This window comes from Porites lutea, chromosome 14, assembly GCF_958299795.1.
Source record: "Porites lutea chromosome 14, jaPorLute2.1, whole genome shotgun sequence".
In the NCBI taxonomy this organism is placed as follows: Eukaryota; Metazoa; Cnidaria; class Anthozoa; order Scleractinia; family Poritidae; genus Porites; species Porites lutea.
The window spans coordinates 18,962,540-18,989,562 of NC_133214.1; the positions used below are offsets into that span (position 1 = coordinate 18,962,540).

General features: G+C 39.4%; 1 protein-coding gene across 1 annotated transcript; it reads right to left on the bottom strand.

Annotated features, from left to right (window-relative positions):
* Positions 1-4,206: 4,206 nt before the first annotated feature.
* On the bottom strand, positions 4,207-24,527 carry LOC140924015 (uncharacterized). Its single transcript, XM_073374020.1, has 17 exons — positions 24,490-24,527; positions 23,197-23,712; positions 23,029-23,073; positions 22,865-22,887; positions 22,528-22,717; positions 21,817-22,170; positions 18,376-18,540; positions 17,934-18,146; positions 14,915-16,450; positions 14,076-14,138; positions 12,987-13,052; positions 11,986-12,069; positions 11,551-11,627; positions 11,328-11,386; positions 8,831-8,953; positions 7,517-7,565; positions 4,207-4,812 (listed from the first exon to the last, which is right to left on the bottom strand). Exons 1-17 carry the CDS (start codon positions 24,525-24,527, stop codon positions 4,385-4,387), a joined length of 4,029 nt encoding a protein of 1,342 aa, XP_073230121.1. The 3' UTR covers positions 4,207-4,384.
* Positions 24,528-27,023: the final 2,496 nt, after the last annotated feature.

The window sequence follows — 27,023 nt, forward strand, 5'->3', positions numbered from 1 at the left end:
CACTCGTGTCTATATAATAAATAGCAATACATTCTTATCATGCATTTTATAGATCTAATTTACAGCACTATATTTATAATCTTAAGTATTTTATTTCTGTGTTTGTTTCTGCTGTGTCCCCAATTAGCTTGTAAGCTAAATATCCTGACGCGTAAATAAAGTTTATCATTTATTATTATTGTTTATTCAGAGTTAAAATAAATGTGCTGTATTATCAAGGTCAGTCAAAAACTCTCAGAAAAAAATAAATTTGCTTGTTCAAAGATTATTTTATGGATTCATTATAGTTGGATGTATAATTGAAAGCTTACTTTTTCAAAAAATCATGCCTACAACAAATCACCCAACCCACTCCACCCCCACCCTCAGAAGTAACATTGATGTCCCCCAAATGTGTTCAGACCTCTTTTATGAAGAGAACCCCTGTGGTCTGATTCTTGCAAGGGGCATCTCCAAAAAAGCAACCACATTATCCTATCATTTTGGTTGTTTTCTTAAGGGAAGTTTGACTGTAGTACAAGCCAGTTTAAGCCACATTAAAGTGCGACTACTCTAACGGGAGCACTTGGAAGAAGATTATCCAATCACAACATTTTTTGAAAACAAAGATTCTTAAATTTATTTTGCAAATGGGCCAATTTACATTCCTAGATTTCAGGGCTGTTTCCTGAGAGGGTAGGCAACTTTAAACAGTTTTAACAATTTACAAAAAAAATTGTGAATCTTTTGTTTTCAAAAAACGTTGTAATTGGATTTATAATCTTCTTCCAAGACATTAGTAGCATCGTAAGAATGGTTCAGCTTGTTTTAAGCATCTCTTTCCACAACTGATGCAAAACAAACTTGTATTTAGGGGATACCAACAAAGGGCCATTAAGTGCCTGCTAATCTAAATTAAGGGTTCCATACTGGGGCGATCCTGCACCTATTTGAAAGATTGTTTTTTGAAAACAATGGAAGTGTAGATTACAGGGGACCACTGAAATAAGAGGTTTAGAACGGTGCAGGTCTACTGAATCATAGTGGAATAGTTATGAATCCCGCCACACTTGTATCTCTCTGTTGCATGTTGTTGTTTGCTTTTTTAGTCTTGACAGTACAAAGGTTTAATAATAGCATTCCTATCATTTTGATCTTGCAAACAAATAAAAACATCACAGCAATTGTTTCAGTCACAATTATTGTGCAAACAAAAATGGGTTGTACACGGTCAGGGAGCTGCTAGCATAAACTGCAGCACTGTTGTTTTTATCTTTGATGAATTGGAACGTTCCATTTTTATTCCGATCTCCCCCTATAGATGAGTAGATTTCTGCCACTTCACTTTGAAAACGGATTCCTCTTCCTATGGATGAGTATCCTCGGCAGACAACTGGGGGATCGGAATAAAACTGGGCTTTCATAACCAGTCTCATCAGACTTATTGTCTTGGTTATAAGTTCGGGAAGAGAAATCCTGAAATTACTTCATGATTTCAGCTATAAGTCTTATCCCCATTGCATAAATATAACGTGCTTATAACACCAACATTTTCTGCGAAATAGCCTTAAATTTAGGATAAGGTGATTACGTAAACATACCTCACAAAACCTGTGCCGGACTTTTGACGACTTCTGCCATGCCACATTCGTGAATAATTAAGCCATAAATGAAGCCAAGTGTCAAAGAATAAGTTAAAGAACCGATGGAGATGAAATCCGAGTTCCTGAAGTCCAAATAATGTCACTTTGGGTCCAATTTAACTACACGTGTTACACGCTTCCGACTGTCGCCATATTGGTTTCCTCTTAGAACCTAGTCCTCTACCGCGCGAGTCTCGCGCGCGAGATTATACAGCACTGGTCCCGCGTTTCTCGAGTACTGTTAAAACGAGCTCAAGGGTTGTTCATTATTCGAATGAGATGAATAGTAGATAACATATAGATTTAGCTAGGGCTAAAAGCGAAGCGCTCGATGATATTTATAGCTTGCTCAAACTAAATATAAAATCGTGTAATGCTAAACGGCGAAGGCAACGAGAACGGTGAAAAACAACAAGGCTACTTAGCAAAAAAACAACTTTGCACGCGTAGCACACTTTTTTTGTACATTTCTTTTCCATTGTTTTGCAAGACTACAACGTGAAAAGTTTAGAAACTTCCTGGTTACACGATTTATGGAGGAAATGTCGTACATGTTCTTGTTCCCTTTTTTTTTTCACTACCGCTCAATTTCTCCTTGGTGGCCGCTAGCATTTCTCATTTTCTCACCGCCGCTACAATTTCACGTTGATCTTCCAACAAAAAAATGGCTCCTTATCTCTCTCTTTAGCTCTCCGTCGTCGTCGTTGAGCGTAATTCGTTGGGCTGTCGCCTATTTTCTCTTTTCTCTGTCTTTCTCTTTCTCTATATTCAATTAATTTAAGCTACTTTAGATAACACAGATACAGAAACAATTTCAGCTGTTCGTCTTTGTTGACTCTTTAATTGTCTCTGCTTCACAAGGACGCGGGTGGCTGTACGATTTCCCGCCAAAATAACCTCGAGTTCCATTACGGTTGCCATATCTGTTGGTTGAGTTATTTTTCATTAGCATTTTTATTAACAGCATTTCCATAAAAAGTGGCTCTACATCTGCTAATAACATAAAATATATAGTATGCATTCAGCTAGAAAATAAAATACGTTAATAAATCAGGAGCAGAAAATGTGCGTGGTAAAAAAACCTAACTAATTAACTAACTAATAAACTAACTACCTAACCTGCTAACTGTGGTTAAAAACTGTATTATGTTACACTAAAAATGACAGATGTAAATGGTAAATCATAGATAATATTATCTATGGGTAAATTAAAGAAAGTTGTTATGTTTATGCGACAGGCTATTTCCCAATACTTTACCCAGAACATTTAACCTATACGAGGTAAGCCATAATCGAGGTAGGAGACCGTCAACCCTGAAATCTTTTCAAGTAGGTCTAATAAGAAACAAAGACTACACGTGATACGCATTATTTTCTGCATTCTGTGTGTGTGTGTGTTTTCTTTTTTTGGTTGTCTGTTAATTTTTCCTTTTTTTTTTAGTGCAGTTCGTTTTCCGTTCAATCCTCGGTTTTTTTTCGACGGTCCATTTTCTTTTTTTGCCTTTTATACTCTTGATTTTGTTTCTTATATTTTCGAATAACCCCATCCTTTTTTACACTGAAATCGGCCTTCCATCCGCCATATGAACCAGTGAATCCGCTAACCGAAACCGCATTGTTTTGAAACCGTTCTCCAGAGAAAATTAAGGCCCGTCAAATAGGAAATATCTTTACGAGCAGGAGCCATCAGGAGCCATAATCATAGCCTAAAAATCAGGCGTTTTAATTCGTTAACACGGTGTTTTAACGAAAGCACGACCCAGAAGAACATAACCTCTTCCTGCACATTGATTAAATGGGGCTAGAAATTTAGATAGCCGCATAAACACAACAGCTTTCTTTAATTTACCAGACATGTTTCGGCGGTACATCCGTCATCTTCAGTGTTACATTTTTTGAAATCGCCGTTGAATTTAAATCGCGGGCGATATTTCAAAATTCGTTACATTGCTTTGGCAATATTGCGCACCGAAAAGTTTAAATTTAGTGACATATTATGGGTGGGGATTTGATCCGTAATTGAGTCATGCCCGGTGTGGGAGGAAATATCCGCATGCGTGAGACCTGCAGATAAGGTGTGCAAGGCGGCATCTAAAATCCTGTGCAAGGTCAATCATAAAAAGAGAGATCAACATGAATGCGATTGTAATATTCCTCAGGAGGCCCTCTGCAAGGGCCTTTATAGTCTCCTTCGCAGCCGTTATTAGGGTCGTCACTCGTCACGCAACGCTCCTCCCCGCCTTTAGGGACCGATCATTATTTACCGCCTGGGGGGGAGGGCGGAGGAAATTAGGGGAGATCACGTCATTTTTGAGAGAACAAAAGGGGGATCAGTCCTAAGGGGGGATCGCTGAAAACTTTGGAAGGATTCAGAGGGGGGACCACTCAAATTTGCTTGGAAAATAAAGACATGCGGGAAGGGGGGGAGATCGCGAAAGTCATCAAAAGTTATTACGGGGGATCACTTCAGTGAAGTAACATTCAAAGCGGGGATCGGCTAAATTTCACCTTGTTTAGCCCCAAATCCTCCGCCCCCTCCCCCCAGTGATAAATAATGACCGGTCCCTTAAAACACAAAAACACATTCCAAAGAGTCCCAACAAGTCATTTATTGCGATAAATCCCTTTTTTTTTTGTACATGAAAGTATGTAATTTCCCTTTTTGTCATTGATATAACTTATAAGGTCGACACACACATATATATATTTTTTTCAATTTCCCCCTGCCTCGAAGTCTACCCTTTTATCGTTGATTTTTCTCGTTACGGAGGAAGTGCAAACAACCGTGATAAAGCTCTGCGCCTGCGTTTTTTGTTGGCGTCGTTGACGATCTCCTTCTGGCTTTCCGCGTCCTTTTCGTTTTCGCCCTTGTGTGAAAAGGTAGCTGTACAATCTAGCACGTTGCACTCGCATGCCGTAATTCTATAGAAGTCCGCTTGCTTTTCCTCTTTCTTGTCGCATACAACAGTGATATTAAATCTCTCGTAAGTTAGAGGCTTGCAGCACTTGCAGGTAGGATCGTAGGGCTCTGTTCCAGCTGCGGCCTCCGCCGAGGACGGGCAGTTGCCTCCGCACATAGTAACATTTTGTTTGTCTTTTGATGTGCATTGATCTGCCACAACATATTTCTCAACTGGCGGTAGAAGTTTGCAATGTTCACCCGTCAGAGGTTTATTTACTGGTACGCCCACTGTAAGAAAAATTGGATCAATGTAAGTTTCTGTGAAACTGGCCACCTACCCCTCCCCTTACTCAACGTTAACATTTGCTTCTCACTTGGTGCAAAATGTTGGGTTCGGGGGGGGGGGGGGGGTAGGTGGGCAGTTTCCTACAAACCTTTTAAAATTGATCCGAAAAATTGTCATGGAAAAAGGATCAATTGAGGTTACTCTGTAACTGACCGCCCACCCCTCCCCTGAGTCAAAAGGTGTCCTCCCCTGACACCTGACCCCTCCAATGAGCCAACAAGCGACGGAGTCATAAACGGAGTCCGAAGAAAATGGGAACGTTCTCATTCTCCCAACTCCGATTCCGTCGTGCTTATGACTCATAAGCGCTCTTACGACTCCACTCACGATCCCGACTCTGACTCCGACTCCGACTCCGTCGCTAGTGAAAACCAGCCTTCAGGGCGTGACTAAGAGTTCACCTTTGGTACAAAGACCCATATTGCCGCACTCTCCGACAGGGTCAAATCCAGAAGTCAATGCCAAATACATAGATTCAGTTTGCTGCTGTTTTTCATCACTGATTCAATATTAAATGTATTTAGGCTGGAGAATTATTTTTCGTAGTTGATTTACACGACACGGCATTTCGTTAGCATAAAGCATGCCTTAGGATTATTGCTACCCCCCCTGGACGGCATACTAGTCCATCGCAGGGTTACCCCCCCCCCCGCCCCTCAGCAGCATGTTGCTGGTACCCATTTATACACCTGAGTGAAGGGAGACAAAGTGGAGTAAAGTTCCTTCTCTAAGGAAATAAAGCGACGGGCGAGGCTTAAAACCTGGACCTTGGATCCGGAGTTCAAGGTGTTAACCGCTCGTCGAAAAATATGAAACGATGAAGAAGTAAAACACAGAATAAAACAAAATATATATATTTAAACAAATTTGAACCGTTTTCATCAAGCGATCATATTGTTGATGTAGACCCTAACGCTTCAGTTTTATAATGGAGTTTAGCTGATGAGTGGGTCACCTTTTCGGTGGCCTACGAAACAAGTTTGTATTAAACATCTATGCACTCAGGATTTGAGTAGTTCACCTACTGGTCTATATAAAAAGATATATATATTTTTTGTTTTGTTCTTTTGTTTACGTCTTCATCGCCTTGCCGTAAGGGTCAGTTTGCCTTTTCATATTTTTCTACAAGTTTAATTGTACTGATCAAGGTCTACAGCTGGGAGAACCGGCACCACTCATTGGTTTGTTGCTGTGGACTTGCTGACATTTTATATATTTTATTAACCGCTCGGCTACACACGCCTCCAGGATCAACATACGTCTCTGGGAAACTGCCCATTTACCCCTCACCTAAGCCAACATTAACACTTCCTTCTCACTTAGGGCAAAACGTTAGCTTAGGGGAGGGGTAGGTGGGTAGTTCCCAGAAACGGATAATGATCCCTCCAGGAAAAGAGGATCGTCCCAGCCCGAACTTCTCAACTAGTTAACCTTCCTTTCTCTTCAAACTGGCTTTTAAAGTGCGCCCGCAACCGTTTATTGATAAACCGAAGATCATCGCTGAGCCCGCCAAACCAAGCGAAGCAGCTATTAGGTCTGGGTTCGAAACTGTATGCTGGCAACATGCAGCGAAAGAAAAAAGAAACAAAACGATAAAAAATTTTGCCATCTAACAAAAACCCGTCAACAAGTTTAAAAACAACCCAATTATTAAGAAAAACATAAAAAAACAGTGTTATCGCCTCTTTCTCCAAGACTTGTCATACTCTTATTGTAGAGCGGTTTTCATTTGAGTGTCGAAAAGTAATTGGTTTTGCACTTTCTACACGATGCGATTGGCTTAAAAGATTCGCGCCACCTTTTCATCCAATCAGAAGTAAAACCAAAGCCAATTGTGACGCGCTCGCATGCATTTTCCCGCGCTTTGCGTCAGCCACATGTAATTACTTCGAGTTTTGATTGGTTCAATGTATTGTCTGTGTCCTATGTGATTGGCCAGAGTAATTACTTTGGTTTTGGTTTTACGACACTCAAACGAAAACCACTCTAACATCCATGAAAGGATAAATACTCTGAAAGTTTAGCGCCAAAGTAGACATGAAGACCAGAGGCGAATTTCCCCCATCAAACACTTTGAGCATGAAAATATAGGAAATGACCACCAGGCCCCAGTTGTTCAAAAGTTGGATAGTGGTATCCATCAGATAAATCGCTATCCAGTGGGATAAGTATTACGACCAGTAATAACCAAAAGCTACGAACTGCAGGCGACAACGATCAAAGGTCAAAACGCTTTTGCTCATTCGCTGTGCTTTGCGTAAAGATCACGTGACAGATAGTAAAAACACGCGTGATCGGGTTACGACTGAAAGAAGGTCCAAACGCGCGTGGTCAAATTACGTTCTGTGCACTCCATTCACTCTTAGTCCAAAACGAATGCTGGCTACATACATGCGACTCATACGTTATAACAACCTAGAGATTAGGATTGCGGGCTCCTCTTGTCGCCCGAAAAAACTGATTACGTTATCCACTTGATAGTGATTTATCCACTGGATAGCGCTATCCAACTTTTGATCAACTGGGGTCAGAGAAAGGTACTGATTGTTATATAAATTCTCCTTATCAGTGCCATAGAAAGACAAGAGAGAACGATGTGGAGACAATGCAAGCTGATTTTAAGAGTGAAATGCTAATCGCACATACCGCATGGAGGACAGCAATCATCCTTGGTCGGTTCTGGTCGAACTGTTCCCTATGGAAGAAGAAAGTCAATCTTTAAATACCGATTGCCATCACCGCATATGAAAAGAAAATAGTTGAAGAAGTGTCGTAATAATAATAATAATAATAATAATAATAATAATAATAATCATAATAATCATAATCATAATCATAATAATAATCATAATAATCATAATCATAATCATAATAATAATAATAATTTATTTTAAAGATAATATCATAATCTTTTATAGCATTTTTCAATTCTAACAAGTGCGCGATCTTTAGATTCTTGGGACCTTACGAAACAACGACAGCGACGGCAAGGAGAACTTCAAAAAAGCAATAGATTTAATAAGCAAAAATAACAACTCTGCACGTACATCACGCATTTTTGTACATTTCCTTGCTATCCCTGAACAACTACGACGTGAAATGACCAAATTTTAAGTTTACTTGAGAACGGAAACGGGAAGGCGATATATTTTACAATCTCTGTCTGAACTCGGGCGCAGTACCCTCTCTTCAGGTCCAACCTAAATTCCCTTCTTTTAAGTAACAGGGCGACTTGTCATAGTCGCGAAAAAGTTAAAACGGATGCAAAGTCTATTTTTCAGCGACGTTTTCACGAACGTCGCCGTTGTCGGATCGTAAGGTCCCTTCTAAGACGAGGACGACTACAAGAACAAGATTTTTTCAATTCTAATAAGTGCGCGCGAGTGAACCTCCCAGCGTTCTTCTAGTCACTGTCCGATACAGTAAGACCCTTTTTGAAGTCTGACAAAGTAGGTTCATGCATTTTAGTGTATTTGTTGGCAATTTAGGCTAAGTAGGTTCTTCATTGGGTTCTTAACTTTTATGAAGGAGATAATACATTGTTAGTTTACAGAAAAATGAAAAAAACATGGGTTTCGTCCTTAAAAATACAATATTGATTCGCAGTTGTATTATTATAGCCCTGACAAAACTGGTTACCGAATTCATATTCAGTTTGGTACAGTTTATTCATGTTAAACTACATTTTACAATCTCCAAGTTACAATCCTTGGTTAAATTGTTTATCACATTTAACTGTAACCCACATATAAGAACATGCTTGATCTTGATTAGCTTAACATGTTCTTGTAGTTTTGGGTTTTTAAATGGCAAATTTCTAGCAGGAGTTTCTAAATCCACTAGGTTCGTATTTGCGTGTGTTTACTGTATGTCGACAGCCTGACTGATTGACTGACTGACGGATTTCCTTACTGTCCATCCTACAAACTCAGCAATAGTTTAATATTAGAGAATTCTTACGTTCGGGCACTGATCACATTCTTTTTTAGTCACCGTCATCTGACCAAAGACTTTTGGATAGCAGTCTGTTCTCTCTTTGCACTCGACTGTCGTACACGCGTCTTCCTTGTAAGTTTCATTATTCTAAAGACGAAATGAAAAATAAACCCGTTATACAGCGTTTTCACTCACGTGGCCAGCACCTATGCAAATTTAATGGAACAAAAGAAAGCGTTTACATAGGAAAAGAGTTCAAATCTCACAGGATTGGTTGAAACACCAACATGCCCACCTACCCCTCCCCTAAGCCATCGTTTTGCCTTAAGTGAGAAGTTAGTGTTAATGGAAATGAAGAAATGATCGTCGCAGTGAACGCAATTTATGCAGTTGCGTAAAGACGCCTGAAAAAAATTCAGGACTTCAACAGGTTTTGAACCCATGACCTCGCGATTACCGGTGCGATGCTCTACCAACTGAGCTATGAAGCCACTGACGTTGGGAGCAGGTCAATTGTGGGTTCATATGTTCCCGTCAAAGAAATGAGTGTTAATGATATATGAAATAAATCATATATGAACTGCGGAAATGAAATGGAAATGAAGTGGCATCAAAATCCATAAGGCAACAAGGTATTTCGTGAAAAACAAGATTAGGCCCTTTTAAGCTAGTCACTCACGTGGCACAAGACCGAGACGCAATGGGACAAGACAATCAAAGGAAATTACCACTTTGAATGGTCGTTTGTCTTGCCCTAGTGCGTTCCATGATCTCCAGCTCGTTAGTTTGGTACCAAGACTAGCTGCAAAGGGCTTATATTAGAGACCTTTAGATTCTAAGACGAGTACGACAACGAGTACGAAATTTTCTCAGTACTAAGTAGGGCTCGCGCGTGAACCAGCGTCATTTTGGCGGGAAAACGTGGTAGCCGTCGTCACTCTACTACGAATTTTAGAAAGAATGTCGAAGTGGGGAAAATGAGTTTTCAAATGTTGGAAGTTTTATCATTTTGCGATCGGGAGAGCGCGTAATCTCCTTCACTAAAGGTAACAGTGCTAACTTTTCTAGTGAAAAATGGTAAAATGAAGCTTTCCAGGGAGTCTTTATTTTGAGAATACGCGAAAAAACTTTAAGTCAAATCTCGTACTCGTAGTCGTTCTCGTCCTAGAATCTAAAGGTCTCTATTTGAAAAACTCTGCCAACGACGCGGCTTGAGGGAAGATGGATACAGCCTCGGTATACTCTCCGTTAGATAAAAAGGACATCACTTTGGCCGAATCGTATTCGCCATTTGATGGAGATGGATGTCAAAGAGGACTTGAAGGGGGGTGAAGGGGTGTGGGTGCATGGTGGTGCACCGGTGTTCGGCTTTGGCCCCCAGTCCTTCAAAGGGTGAGTAATACTATCCAACGGATAAATTTCTTTATTATTCATTCAAAGAATTTCTCCGTTTCGTATTGACTAAAATCTCACGCATAATTCATCATAACCAGCTATTGTCAGCCAAAGTTGGAAGAATTTTGCCATATTGAACCGATGACGTCAAAATTGCAGCAAAGTTGCAGATTATTCAACCGTTAACCGAGAAGATCTGGGAACGAGGTTGAGTTGTTTTGGCACTGAGAACTCGTTTCACCAGGAAGAAATAGGCGAATTGTTGTCTAAAAATACAGCAGGAACAGCAACAAGACAACTCGAAGGGCGACATCTGCTATTTGGAGCATATTTGCCGAGCTGAACAACCTTTTAGCTCCTAAACTTGCCAATTAACGTGTACTATCGAAGATGAACTTAACATCAATGGAGCTAACCATGTTTTAGGTTGCTTTTAAACTAGGAATCATTTTTAATGAATAATAAAACAACTGTTCAATTCAGCTTGCGTATCATCTGAAGAATTATGGAGATCTCGGAGGGAGTTATTCGCCTCGCTCACAATAATTCTTCAGATGATGCTCGGCCTCATGGATAGCGCTTATGGTTTCCGTATTACTTATCCTCAAGACATTGATTTATCCGGTGGATAGCGCTATCCAACGTTAGAACAACTAGGAGCAAGAAAGGTAGTGTGTTTCTGGTTTAAAGGAGCTGTGTCACGAAATTCAGCCAAATTATGAAATTACAAAATACCCGTTAAATTAAGAGAAACAGAAATAACCGCTTAAAACTCTAAAGGAAGGTTAAAATAACATAACAGAAACAACAGATGCCACGGATGGGCAAAACTGAAGAAGACTGAAACGGATTGAAATTAGGGTTTTTGAAAACTGTTCAGCCTAACAGTTTTTCAAAGTTGATCCCTGCTGCTTGCATCTTCAAAAATAATGCTCAGGAGACATGTTTGTTTGTCTGGAATCCCTGATTTTGTCATTTACATGTAATTTCTTTGCTTACTTTAAGTTCCATAGCGATTGAGAGCGAGTAATTAGCAAAATTAAACAAAATGAACTGGAATGCTGCGACACAGCCCCTTTAAGTACTTTTTTTTCATGTTTAGTTGAAGTATTCGTAATTGACCTACATTAAGGCCTATGGGATGGCCTGTGGCGTTGTAGTAGATACATAACGGGCATATAGAGCCTGGAAGAAACGAAAAAAAGAGCATCGGTTAAGCAACACTGAGTAACGGCTAAGAGTTATTGTTTGATAAAAAAAATACGCTTTTGCCAAAAAATAATCAAATGGATTTAAACAATTAAAAACACCACATTAGACTAACTAGTAGAATGGAATCTTGTACTTACTGCTCAAAGACGCCGAAGAAGATGTTGTGCTTGGTGTGATAGTTGTGCTAATTGAACTGCTACTCGTAGTACTGATACTACAAAAAAATTACAAGTTGAGGAAATGTTAGTTAATAGCCAAAATCCAACAAAAAAACAGACGACAAGAAAATTAAGTGATAAAATTCCGTTCTAACTTTTTTAGTCTCTGGACAAAAGTTTTTATGGTGTGAGTATTCATATACAACTTCATCAGCGGTACTTCTCCGTGATCTGGTAGGTACTTCATATATGATTATTATTATGTACCTTAATATACAACTTTTGAGCTCCTGCACCAAATTCTATGGTGTGACAGTACAAATGGGAGCTAATGAGCAGCACTTTTGTGTGGAACTACCTTTTTGCCTTACAAAATGAAATTTGGTGAAATTGGATTTGTAAAAAATTTCTTACCTTGTAGAGATTGACGTCGACAAGCTAGTAGAGGTGGGTGTTGAGACACTGGATGACGTTGAAGCTGACGATGAAGTCGATGCGCTACGAATAGAAATGATTAATTACCTGGTAAATACCAGTGCCGGATACAGACCTTGAGATAAGAGGTTGGGGCGGGGGGTGTTCTCCAAAAAAAAATTTTCGGCCCTTCGGGCCTCAGTTTGGTCTAAAAATAAGGCGGAGGGGCGGGCCCTCCGGACTACTCCCCTGGATCCGCCACTGAATACAAATGTGTTATCTCGCGTTTGGGAATTCGCAATTGACAGTTTGGTATTTGTGCTCTCGTATAAATAAGGCATACGTTATAGGACAAGGTCACTTAACGACATCTCTCTTCAGTGTCTTTTAGCAACTCGTACGTTTCGCTTTATTTTTCTTTTGCGGCTTTTGTTCGCTTCGGTTTGTGCTTAATACCTTTTTTGATATTCTCTAGTTTGTGCTTATCGTTATTAATTTTTTATGAAGCTGTTTGTTTTAGCGTGCTTCATTTACTTTTTCTTACTTCGCGTTTATTTTTTCACATATCTCCGTTCAGTGTGCACTTATTGCAGTTGTAATTTATTATATTAAGTCCGTTATAGTTTTATTCTGTTAGTGTTAGCTTTTCTGCCATGAATAGTCCAGTTTCGAATTAAAAATTACTGCTGAATACAAACATTAACGACCCTTTCATACAGGGTTAGCCTCGACGTAAAGTAAAATATTCAGAAATTCCGGCAAGTAAGTGTTTGAAATTTAAATATACACAATAGACAGAGTAATAAACAGGTCTTTTTCTTTCGCTGGAATTTATGAATATATTACTTCAGATGGAGGCTGGGCCTGTAAAAATTGCGTCTTCACTTCTTTAATTCAGCGGTCATACCGAACTTGAAACTGGACCATTGCAAGTGACGTCATGTGAACAAAGTCTAAGACTGAAGGCATTTTAACCCTACCCCTGTAAGGCAGGATTTTACCTTGATGAAGTTGAAGCACTTGATGATGTTGACACTGATGACGAGACAGAACTTGATGTAGACACGCTATAAGACAAAAATAAGGTACAACAGACATTAATGCAAGCCTATCGACGGAAATCTTCTTTCCACGTGAAAGTTATTAAAAACAATTAAATTACGTGCATAAGAAGACCTTCACCATTTCGGATGTTTTTTCCGTTTGGCGGCCATGTCGGATTTTTTCCAAAGGGGCAAGTCGGTGGCTATGTTTTTGAAATTTTGGCTATGTTCGTGTACGTTGCAAATGGATAAGGAAATTATATTGTCACTGAGACACTTTTTAGGTTTTTCAGTCAATTTAATAAGCGGCATTATTCGCCATTGATTTGTTTCCATTTGGGTTAAACTACTATAATTTGAGATCAAAATTTGAAATTTCTTTCCTGTAAAACAACGTTCAAATTGGACAAGGATATCACGTGTGACATGCATGAACGGACTAAGGAACACGATAGGGATATACGGCTTTCACGAACTCAAACTTTGAACTCAAACAATCGTGAGACAAACGATAAAACTTAACCCTTTATACATGTGTGACATGTTAAAAATTTTTTACAGTTTCTCTGAATTAGCTTACAACGTCTTAAGGCAAGTTTAAAGACGTTTGTTAAATTGACCATGTATTGGCAATACACTTAATTTTAACCAGTGATACAATGAAAAAGAAACAGTGAAAAAAGTAAAAACAAAGAAAGTTTAGCTTTTGCAAATTTCTCTTGTTTGACCCTGTCAATCTTGTAGTCCATATTGTCCCCTTGTCTCAACGTCGCAACATAAGAGGCAAACTTTATATATGTACCTAATTAAATAAAGGCTGCTTTAGCAATTACTCATTGGCAATTGCGCATTCAAATCAATGTAATGATTTGCTTGAGTGACAGCCAAACAAAAGATACCCAAAAGGCAATTACCAATACCCAAAGCAACCTTGATTGAATATGTTATAAACATATTTAACTGTGTATTGTGAATTATTACCTTATGAAATAATTAATTTAGGTATTTTTGTTAGCATTGGTTAAAAAGCAATCATTTCGCATCTACCTTGATGACGTCGAGACACTTGACGACGTCGATATAGATGATGATGTAGACACTGAACTGGAGCTAAACATTAAGTAAATATGCGTTAATTACTGATCCCAACAGAAGCTTGGTACATAATTATTACGTGAACATTTGCGAAGATAGATGTATTAAAATTATCCTGAATTAGCAAATCTCGTTAACCCATCATTACGCTAATTAAAGTGTAGAGGGTTCGACCTCCAAATCCTGACCCTGTTTCAGGCCAAAACCTGTCATTTTTCACACCCGTTTCCCGACCTGCCCCAAAAATCCGCGCCCGTTTTCATACCTGGCCTGTAAGAAATTATTTAGATTAGCACAGCATCAAAAAGATTTCTTAACATCCATTTCGAATTCGCATATTTCTCGTTCCTTCTTACTCAATTGAAACGATAAATACGTTCATACACTCCCGTAGTTCCCTCGAAAACCATACCCGATTCCAGACCAAAACGGCGCAAAACCCCACCTTTTGGGGCGGCACATACCTATATGGCTTATATAAGGAAGTACCCCCCCCGGTGGGTAGGTACTGTCAAACGGGTTGTGCCCCTGCATCTGATGCAGTATTTTACTTTCTAGGGCTATGATGGGGCTTCAATTTTGCTTCTTTTGACCAGCGATGGGGTTATAAAATGGAGAGAGAGGAAACACAGAGAAAGAAGCTTTATAAAAAAATCAACCACAACAGGAGAGTTAGGCTTTGTTATTACATACGACATATAACCACCTATATAAAAAAGAATACCAGAAAAAGAACCAAATCAAACACGCAAACAGTTTGTAAATAGTTTGAAGTAACATTTTACTGTTACCTTGTCGAAACAGAAGTTGATAAACTAGTCGACACACTTGATGAGGTCGATACTGATGACGATGTCGATGCAGAACTTGATGTCGACACACTTGATGAGGTCGATACTGATGACGATGTCGATGCAGAACTTGATGTCGACACACTTGATGAGGTCGACACAGAGGACGATGTTGAAAAGCTTGTTGTGGTTGGTGTTGAGACAGTGGATGACGTTGATATCGAGGACGATGTGGAGACAGAACTTGAAGTCGACACACTCGAGGACGTCGAAACAGACGACGAAGTTGAGATACTTGTGGTGGTTGGTGTCGAGACACTCGATGATGTTGATACTGACGAAGATGTGGAGACAGAACTTGATCTTGAAACACTCGATGACGTCGAAACACTCGATGAAGTTGATATGGAGGATGATGTCGACACAGAACTTGAAGTTGATACGCTTGAAGATGTCGACAAAGACGACGAAGTTGAGACACTTGTGGTAGTTGGTGTTGACACACTCGATGACGTTGACACCGATGAAGAAGTGGACACAGAGCTTGAGGTCGATGCACTTGAGGATGTGGACACAGACGAAGAAGTTGAGACACTTGATGATGTCGACACCGAGCTTGAAGTTGACACACTTGATGACGTCGACACAGAGGACGATGTTGACACGCTTGTTGTGGTTGGTGTGGAAACACTCGAGGATGTTGATGCTGAGGACGATGTGGAGACAGAACTTGATGTGGAAATACTCGATGATGTTGATATGGAGGATGATGTTGACACAGAACTTGAAGTTGACACACTTGAAGACGTCGACAAGGACGTGGAAGTTGAGACACTTGTGGTAGTTGGTGTTGACACACTTGATGATGTTGATACTGACGAGGATGTGGACACAGAGCTTGAGGTCGACGTACTTGATGATGTGGACACAGAAGAAGAGGTTGAGACACTTGATGAGGAGGACACCGAGCTCGAAGTGGACACACTTGATGATGTCGAAACAGACGACGATGTCGAAATGCTAGTTGTGGTTGGTGTTGAAACACTTGATGACGTTGATATCGAGGAGGATGTCGACACAGAACTTGAAGTTGATACGCTTGAAGACGTCGACAAAGACGACGAAGTTGAGATACTTGTGGTAGTTGGTGTTGACACACTCGATGATGTTGATACTGAGGAAGATGTGGAGACAGAACTTGATGTTGAAACACTTGATGACGTAGAAACACTCGATGAGGTTGATATGGAGGATGACGTCGACACAGAGCTTGATGTGGACACACTTGATGACGTTGGGACACTCGTTGTGGTTGGCGTTGAGACACTGGATGAAGTCGACACAGAGGACGATGTCGAAACACTCGTCGTGGTTGGTGTTGAGACACTCGATGAAGTCGATACGGAGGATGAAGTGGAGACAGAGCTTGAGGTTGAGATACTAGATGACGTTGACACAGACGAAGATGTTGAAACACTCGTTGTGGTCGGCGTTGACACACTCGACGAGGACACAGACGATGATGTTGACACCGAACTATAAGTGGACACATTACATTAGAGGATTTCATAATCATTATTTATTTGTAGAGACTTTTACGGTGTATGACTGAAGTAACAGGAATAATTATTGCAGATATTTATAACCTTAACCTTAAGTGGAGGTTAACCCTTAAAGCCCTAAGAGTGATCAGCATCAAATTTCTTCTGGTAATATCAATGCTTTGTAAAACAGAGTGGTCATGAGAATTACGGACATGATCATACAAGATGAATTTACCTGATATTTTATCAACTTCTCCCCACTACTTCTGTAGGAAATGAATAAGGGCAACAAAGGAGAATTCGATTTTTTCCTTCACCTTTAAACCTGATTAGTTCACTAACTCGGATCATTATACGTTTCTGAGAAACTGCCCACCTACCCCTCCTCTAAGCCAACATTTTGCCCTAAGTGAGAAGCAAGCGTAAATGTTCGCTTAGGGGAGGGGTAGGTGGGCAGTTTTCCACCAGTGTCAATGGATATTCGCATTCTGGTCTTTATTAAAACTTTGAAAAACCGTGGAAAGGTCGATTTTAAAGAGACTCTAACTTTGTTGAAGCTGCTTTAAGGAAAACACCATTAAACGCTTAAAATAGTCAAGTTGTGATTACAAGTTACAGCCACGAATACTAATACCTTAAAGTTATGCGTTGAAAAAAGTGATTAGTTGTGATTATTGGTAATAAACAGAGAATAGTTACGAATTAATTGTTACAAAAAAATTTTTAAGATTTTAATTTATGATAAATAGTTACAGTAATATGCAACATCACCATTAAAGATTTTTAATTTATGATAAACAATTACAGTTTAACATAGTTAAACCCCTTCTCACCTAGTTGTTGGAAAAGACAGGGTTATAATAATTTCTGAGCTTTGTGATAATGTTGAGTACACTTTTGAGATTTCTGTTTCCGTCTGAAGTTTATGGGTTGTTGTGGTCCTAAAAAACAATTTTTTGACTTGAACAAAACAAAGTCTTTCAAATAATTATTTTGTTTGACATCGAATTAAATAAGTAGTTACAAAGCCATTATGATTGTAAAAGCTTACATTTGATTTTACCATTGCACAGTCACTTTGTTAGGAATAATGATGGTAATCTGATATTGATTTGTTTATAGATATTGTGATTCCGTTGAGTATTTAGTTTGTTAGAGTGGTTTTCGTTTGAGTGTCGTAAAACCAAAACCAAAGTAATTACTCTGGCCAATCACATAGGACACAGACAATACATTGAACCAATCAAAACTCGAAGTAATTACATGTGGCTGACGCAAAGCGCGGGAAAATGCATGCGAGCGCGTCACAATTGGCTTTGGTTTTACTTCTGATTGGATGAAAAGCTGGCGCGAATCTTTTAAGCCAATCGTATCGTGTAGAAAGTGCAAAACCAATTACTTTTCGACACTCAAATGAAAACCGCTCTAAAAAAACGCAATTCATAATTCAACTCCAACAGTGTTATCATTATTACCTTGTAGAACGTGACGTTGATACGGAGCTTGTCGTCGATACAATCGATGACGTGGACACAGAACTTGAGGTCGACACACTAGATGATGTCGATATTGAAGACGACGTCGACACTGAGCTTGAAGTCGAAACACTGGATGATGTCGACACAGACGACGAAGTTGAGACACTTGTTGTGGTTGGTGTTGACACACTTGATGATGTAGATGTCGAGCTAAACGAAGATGAAAAGTCTTTTTTTAGTTTTCGTTTGTTAAAAATTGTCACAAGTGTAACTTACTTGAGCACAGTGTTGTTATTTATGAATTTTCTTTATTACTACTTAATAGTTTGTTGTAACAACCCTTTTAAATTAACCAAGTTTTTTCGATAAGTAAGCTTTTCTTGAATATTTAACAAAATCAAAACATACTTAAAAAATTGAAAACGTTTGGCCTAAGTACCTTGAAGAGGACAGACTTGTCGTAGTTGCTGTGGACACACTCGATGACGTTGATACCGAACTCGACGTCGACACGCTTGATGACGTGGATGCTGACGACGACGTCGAAACAGAACTTGAAGTTGACACACTTGATGTGGATGATATTGAAGATGTCGATACCGAACTATATAAACAGTAAATCATTGAAAATCATTCAAAGAGTCATTGGCAGCGTGACTTTACTGCTATGTCATCTATCATTAACAATTATTCCTCGAGCCCGAATGGACTCTGAGTCAATAGCCCATGAGGCCGAAGTCCGAATGGGCTATCGACTCGGTGGCCATGAGAGCGAGAGGACTAATTGTGTTAGTAAAATCCAACTGGTTGGTCAAAAATATCCAGACAAAACAACTTTAGCTAGTTGAAGCTAGACTTTAATCATTTTTTGCCCGCCAAATTGCCGGCGCTTTTCGATACTAATGGGCTATAACATATAGCCTAGTAGTAGCTCAACCAATCAGAACACAGAATTGATAATAGACCACTAGTTGGATTTTACTAATAAGTGATAGAAGCTTCGCCCCGATACGACACGATCAGTCAATTGTAATCTGTCACTAAACTGATCAAAGACAATTTCAAACATGAGTTACTCGCGCATAAAAACTATAAATATATAAATTAAGGAAAGACACGTCATTACAGTAAAAAATTTAACAAAAAATACATACATAGTAAATACAATGGGCTGATTGAACTAGGTTAGATCTTGATTATTTATTGGCACTCAGAGTTTCATGCTTCTTGCCAAAAGTAACGGTTAGGGAAAGTTCATTTAATATGACAAGGGGGGGGGATGAAGATATTGAGGGGGGGCTCCGAAAATTTTTAGACACCCGAAGGGGGGGCTCTGAAAAAATTGTTGCGCTAGGAGGGGGGGCTCCGAAAATTTGTATACTTCAAAACCAACACATGACATCATCATACAGATCGGATGGTTTTCAACTCCACAATTTAATGACCTGTGCAACTCAGCTATATCACGTGGTTTACAGATATAACAATTGTAGTCTCAGTAATTATTACACTCTTGTTCATCCCAAAAATGCTTTAGAAAATTGTATCACAACTGTATCTGAAGTTTGTCATAGTATAAACCATTGAAGACATTAACGGTAAATATATTTAATACAGTCTAGCGATCTTTTTTCAGGGGAGCAAAGGAATTGAAGGAGGAGGGGGGGGGGGGGCTCTGAAATTTTTTCAACTACCAAGGAGGGGGCTCCTAAAAAATTGAACCGCTAGCGAGGGGGGCTGCTAAAATTTCAAGCTTCGAGTTTCAATATCTTCATCCCCCCACCCCCCCTTGTCCTATTAAATGAACTTTCCCTTACAATCAAAGAAATAGAGAAAACAGAACAATAAATACTAGGCGTGGCGCGTGGCGTGTAGTGCGTCATATCGCTTAATAAGTGATATTTACAAAAGTCATATCAAATCAGCGACCAAATCTAATAACCAAATCAGGACAGTTTTTGGTAGAAATTTCCTTGATTTTTAGCAACTTGAGATTAGTTCATTTCCATTTTACATAGAAAATATATGATTATTCGTTTAAAATATTTCACCGTTTCTGAGTAGTTATAATTTCGTGGCTAATTCTTCATAACTAGCTGGCGCGGACCAAATTTGAAAGCTGTCAGGAATATAACGTCTATACGGTGGTATATTGCCAACAATCTAAATTACGTTAAAGCAGCATCGCGGCAGACTAGTAGTTTTGCATGATTATACGCAAGCAAATGGCGAAAGAGTTCTCGGCGAAGACTAAATAACTCAATTACTGACTAAACCTAATCGAAACAAAGGCAGGAATACGCAAACAATACTGCTTGATGGTTGTCATCTACTTTTTGAGGAGCATCTGTAAGGAATAAACAACTGTTTATTTTCTGAAATAAGCCGAGAAACAAGTACATGGTTTGAAGGAAGTCTCCGAAGAAGTAAGGTAGTTTAGTACTTAAAAATCTTTCAAACGAAATGGACGAAAAAGAAAACAATCATTGAATTCGACTTTCGTCAGGAGTCAAGATCTGTAGATCTTGGAGGCCTCCTGCTCTACAGTGCTGTGTTCGGGTAGGTCGTCACTTGTTTCCATCTGCCAAACTGACATTTTCCTCTCGGTGGCCCTCACAAGACATTTCACTTTTCTTACATGAAATTTCTCTGTCTCTTGAAATTTCTGTTCATAAAAGTCGAAGTCTCTTCAATTTTTAAGAAAAAAAATTCGGGTTAGCACGAGTAGGATTCGATCTCGGAGCATCGGCTCTGCAGTGCATCACTTCAACCCCTACACCACCGAGGATTTGTTGACAATGGATGGTTTGATTTGAATATATATAGCAACAACCCTAACCCTAACCCTAACCGTGACCCTTACTTTCTGTACGAATCATTAATCTGCCAACGTCAATTTGGCGGATGGAAATAAGTGTTGACCGTTTAGGTAATCCTACACAGACTGTTTCCTCCTCTATTTGCATTACGATTTCTTCTTGGTGTGAAAATGTATTTTTCCACGCGAAAAACAGCAATCTCCATCCATTAGTGTAAGGTAGGTCTGGAAGTACTTGTTAAAAAATGTGAAACAGACGGTTCTAGTTTTTAGCTTAACTGACTGGAAACAAACGCCAATCGAAGTTAAAAAAGTCAATTTATGTTCACAAATTATAGTTAAGAATCACAGTACCCAGAACATATGTTAAAAATGGTGATTAGATGTGATTATTGGCAATCAAAAGAAATCTTTTTAATAATTATAATGAACTCTTTATTACATTACATTCATTACAATAAGTGTCATGATTTATAATTTATGATAAAAATTATATTAGTAAATATCATCATTGATTAAGGTTTTAAATTTACGATAAACAATTACATTACATTAACATTTATCGTTATCAGTTAACATAGTTAAATTCTTTCTCACCTAGTTATGGGGAAAGACAATGAAAAGATAAGTTCTGAGCTTTGTGATAATGTTGTGTACACTTTTGAGATTTCTGTTTCCGTCTGAAGTTTATGGGTTGTTGTAGTCCTAAAAAACAATTATTTGAGTTTAACGACGTATTTATCATTAGTTCCATTAAAAGAAAATTTAACGAGTAGTTAGGAAATCATAATGTCTATAAGTTCGATGTATAATACTTCAAATTTGGATGTACCATTTTACAGTCACTTTGTAATAGAAATAACATTCTTAAAAGATGGTAGTATAGATAATAGTAATTTGCTACTAAATTCGGACGATTAGATGTGATGTAAGATCGCGACGTGTCTGGAAAAAAGACATGATTTCTTTTAAGACATTAGTGATATGTCATTTAATAATGCACGATTGCTATTGTTTCTCCAACTAGATTATATCTAAACCCAAAATGTAACCTGTTATTACCTTGTTGAAGTGGACGTTGATACGGAACTAGAGGTCGACACACTAGATGATGTGGACGTTGACACACTTGATGAGGTCGACACAGACGACGACGATGAGACACTTGTTGTGGTTGGTGTTGACACGCTCGATGAAGTCGACACAGAGGAAGACGTCGAAACACTTGTTGTAGTTGGTGTCGAGACACTTGATGATGTTGATACGGAGGACGAAGTCGAGACGGAACTTGAAGTTGACACAGTTGATGACGTCGACACAGAGGACGATGTTGAGACACTTGTCGTGGTTGCCGTCGAAACACTCGACGACGTCGATACAGATGATGATGTTGAAACTGAACTAGAAGTGGACACACTACGAGACAGATATTTTACAACCAAATCATAATTTATTTGTATGCATTGTCGGTGTCAGACATAAAAAATAACTGTAAATAAATATACATCCCAATACCGACAAAGAATATGGTACTCCAGATTTCCTGACACCCCTTTAATGAAGAAATCAATAAGTAACCTAACTCATTTCTTGATAAGAGTATCTCAGATAAATACAAGTTGTGTCAGAGTTATAACGAATACAAATAAGGGCAAGATTGGTTCATGACTTAGATAAAAAACGAGAATTAACAAACAAGACTAGCTAAAGAGTTTCTTAAAAGGAATGGATCAGAGGAAACGTTTAAAATCGTCAAGGAGACAAGCTCATTACCTTGTGGAAGCTGGTGTGGAGAAACTTGAAGACGTTGATACAGAACTCGACGTTGAAACACTTGATGACGTTGATATGGAGGAAGATGTTGACACAGAACTTGAAGTCGACACACTCGAGGACGTCGAAACAGACGACGAAGTTGAGATACTTGTGGTGGTTGGTGTCGAGACACTCGATGATGTTGATACTGACGAAGATGTGGAGACAGAACTTGATGTTGAAACACTCGATGACGTCGAAACACTCGATGAAGTTGATATGGAGGATGATGTCGACACAGAACTTGAAGTTGATACGCTTGAAGACGTCGACAAAGACGACGAACTTGAGACACTTGTGGTAGTTGGTGTTGAAACACTCGATGATGTTGACACCGATGAAGACGTGGACACAGAGCTTGAGGTCGATGTACTTGAGGATGTGGACACAGACGAAGAAGTTGAGACACTTGATGATGTCGACACCGAGCTTGAAGTTGACACACTTGATGACGTCGACACAGAGGACGATGTTGACACGCTTGTTGTGGTTGGTGTGGAAACACTCGAGGATGTTGATGCTGAGGACGATGTGGAGACAGAGCTTGATGTTGAAACACTTGATGATGTTGATATGGAGGATGATGTTGACACAGAACTTGAAGTTGACACACTTGAAGACGTCGACAAAGACGTGGAAGTTGAGACACTTGTGGTAGTTGGTGTTGACACACTCGATGATGTTGATACTGACGAGGATGTGGACACAGAGCTTGAGGTGGATGTACTTGATGATGTGGACACAGAGGAAGAAGTTGAGACACTTGATGAGGAGGACACCGAGCTCGAAGAGGACACACTTGATGATGTCGAAACAGACGACGATGTCGAAGTGCTAGTTATGGTAGGTGTTGAAACACTTGATGACGTGGACACAGAAGACGATGTTGACACACTTGTTGTGGTTGGTGTCGAAACACTTGATGTTGATACGGAGGACGATGTCGACACCGAGCTTGAAGTCGACACACTTGATGATGTCGAGACAGAGGAGGATGTCGATACAGAGCTGGAAGTTGATACACTTGATGAAGTCGACACAGAAGATGATGTTGACACACTCGTTGTGGTTGGTGTTGATGAACTAGATGAAGTGGACACCGTTGATGACGTCGACACTGACGAGGAGGATGTCGATACAGAACTACATAAAGAAGTAGATTGAATTATGTACAATAATTTACAGACTCATTTGTAGAATGTAAAGCAAGGAGCATCAAATAGTAGTGTTATTGCTGTGATGTCATCTGTTTGTGGTAATGTCTCAGGGCCTTTCTCGCGAAGGTGTGCCAGAATTAATATATGAGTTACGTACGTAAGAAATGGGTCAAATATACTGAAATGAAACCTTAAAAGGCAATCTGACCCAGCTGGCAACGTTTCTCAAACCCACACTAAGACACAAGTGAGCGTATTTACTATGACCTGAAAAATTCAAGCTTGAGGATTTGTTTTATTTTTTTATTATCACTTTGCCAAAAAACACAAAATATACATATGAAATTCTAAAAAAAAGATGAGGCAAGGGAGGCCAAGGAAGCCAATAAAGCTTTTGTATAGGAGCACCTTTTAAAATTATGCCATCTAATTGATTATTACGATACGGACATCGGCAATTTAACTCTAAGTACACACAGTTTGTTTGGAACGTAGAAATTAATCATTAAATACGATAAAAATAGAAAAGGCTGAACGTGCAAGTGCAAAAACGAGAAAGAAAAGGTGAGAAAAAATAATGCAAGAATAAATGAGAAAAAAAAGCGAAAGAAGAAAAAAACTACACAAGAGCATTAGGAGAGCTAAAGCGTGCTTATGCCAAGAAAAAAAGACTTAAGTTTAGAATGAAACAAAGCAGTACTAGAGGCATTCTGAATTTTTCACTCGCTTAACGTATAACACGTATGTTATACAACAACCATACCATGCAAGGTAGATACATTGACGATCATAACTTCTCATACTGTTGAGAATTTGTAGTTAGATTTTCTGCGAATCAACAGCGTCTAGCGTTTAGAGTGGAGGGTGAACCACAGGTCTCCTAGCCTGCGTAGCAAGCGTTTCCGTTTGGTTTCGGAGCAAAAAAAGACCGTGGAAGGGGATTTTCGGTTTTGATCGCGCCAGAAATTAAACGAGAACCAAAAGATGTAAGAGGGGGGAGGGGGAGGAGAACGAAGGAAATGCTTGCAGACAAACCCCTCGATTTTGAAAACCTGCGTTAGCCAGCGAACGCAGCGCCTGATTGGCTCGGCTAGTCGAACAATATTGACATGTGTCGATGAAAGGTTTGTTTCCTACTGAGAGGTCATGTATGTTACGTGACACGCATCTTAATTTCCTGCTATTGTTGTTTACTCTGGTCGGCAAGGACGACTTGTCCTTCTACTATAAGCAACAGTCAACGGCGAACTCAAACTCCTTCAAATGCGCTGAAAAAACTGCTTGTGAGGCTAAAGGACGATTATATACCACAGGTAAGGTAATTCAACGTTTATTTATTATAGATTTATATACATAGTTAGCGACATATCGGTATGGGTAAGGCAAACCGTAAATCCAGTAAATCTACTATAAAATAACAATTGGCTACACAAACAGATTGTGTGGGCGCCCTGTGGCAAGATTTGCCCTCCGAGGCAAGAGCATTTTCTTTAACTTCTTTTGAAACGCAAAGCTCTTCTTGCGACTATGTAAGGGTTTCAGGCCGTTTAATTTATTCTCCATGAGTGTCTCCTGGATCTGAATAACTTAAAGCGATTTTCTTTTGTCAGGGAATGTGATGGTTTCCAGCAATGTCATGCCGAGCCCAGCTTATTAGTGTTGTTGTTTGGTGGGATGTTAAATTCTCTCGGATAGTGATTTACAGATTAAACAAAAAAACTGAAGCTACATAAACTATAGAGAACTGCATTATGACTCAGTCAAAATTGCTGATTGGTTCTCCACGCTAACTTCATCAGTTGCCGGGTTAGCTTTGTTCTTAGATGCTTTTACAAGAGCACTCTAGTTGTCTGTGCCTTGGCGAGAACGGTAAGCCGTTCTGTCTAGCTGAGCTTTGACCTGCATTGATCGTTCGGATTCATTGGGATTTCACCATTAACGCCGTCCAGCGTTCCGAAATACAAAAAATTATATATTTTGGTTTCACACACGCGCCTTTAAAGTTCATTTCCGCTCCACGGAAAGACAAACATTTTATTGGCCAATTATGACAGCTGATCACAGCATCAAATGTCGATGGGTGAACTCAAGCATGACAGGCCAAGAGGGTGGTTTTCAAAATCGAGGGGTTTGTCTGCAAGCGTTTCCTTCCTTTCTACCCCACCCCTCCCCGCTCTTTTACTTACGCCATTTTTCGCGCGGTCTTTGACCCTCGTTCCTCGTTCTTTTCTCCTAAACCGCACAGAAAGGCTATTCATCAGGTATTATTATGCGAGCTCCCCGCACTGCCGACAGGAGCTATACAACTGAGCTAAAGCCAACAGCATCTTTTCCTTTTTTCGTCCTTAATAGCACACTGTTTTATATTTTCCTTTACACACAGTGTAGTGAGTTTCCTTGACGTCCTATAGAGAAACCTGTATCCCACAACTAACGATACGTGCGGACGGTTTGAGATTTACAGTCAAGCGACGATCCTGAAGAAAAAAATCTTGGGACAAATTTGTAGTTGTGGGACTTTTTTTAATTCACACATGCCCAACCCCTCACTTCACCCCTCAAACATTGTTGGAAGTTTGTATCCAGTAGGGTTCCAGAGTTTTAACATTGTATAAGGTGGGCATGGAAAACTGCAAGCAATTCTCAAAAGTGATGCACTGTTTGACAAGGCTAGGGCACACAGAAATTAAAGGAAATTATGAATACTGCATTACTGTCCCAAAGACTATTGCCCAGATTGTAGGCCAAACGTACCCCCAACGTTACATTAATGAATTTTGAATTTCAAAGTTGAATCCGTTTGTTAGTGCCGCAACTAGAGTCAAATAAACCAATTTCGACATATCAAAATTCAGATTAGGCATCGTGGCGTATGGGAATATAATAAAACAAGAGAATTATTCATTGGTGAGGCTCGAAAAGATTTCTTTTGCTTTATTTCCCCTAAGCCTCTGTGCCGAACCCGAATTTTAATATATCTCTGGTTTGAATATCTATTTAAGTCTGCATTCCTGCATGCATAACGAGAAATGAATTTTTTACGACAGCTTCTTTGTATTCTATCAGATTGAGATATCTTTGACAGGACAAATGGACAAAATAGCGTCAATGACATCTACATCAAATTCAGGAAAACTGAGCACGAAGCAATTTCATGACTATCTTGCCTGCTCGTTACGTGTTACGCACGCAGCAACGAAGAAATGATTCTGGATTCTACAACTATCAACGGATTCAACTTTCGAATAACAACTTCATTAATGGAATCTTGGAGGGTACGTTTGACCTGGCTTGACT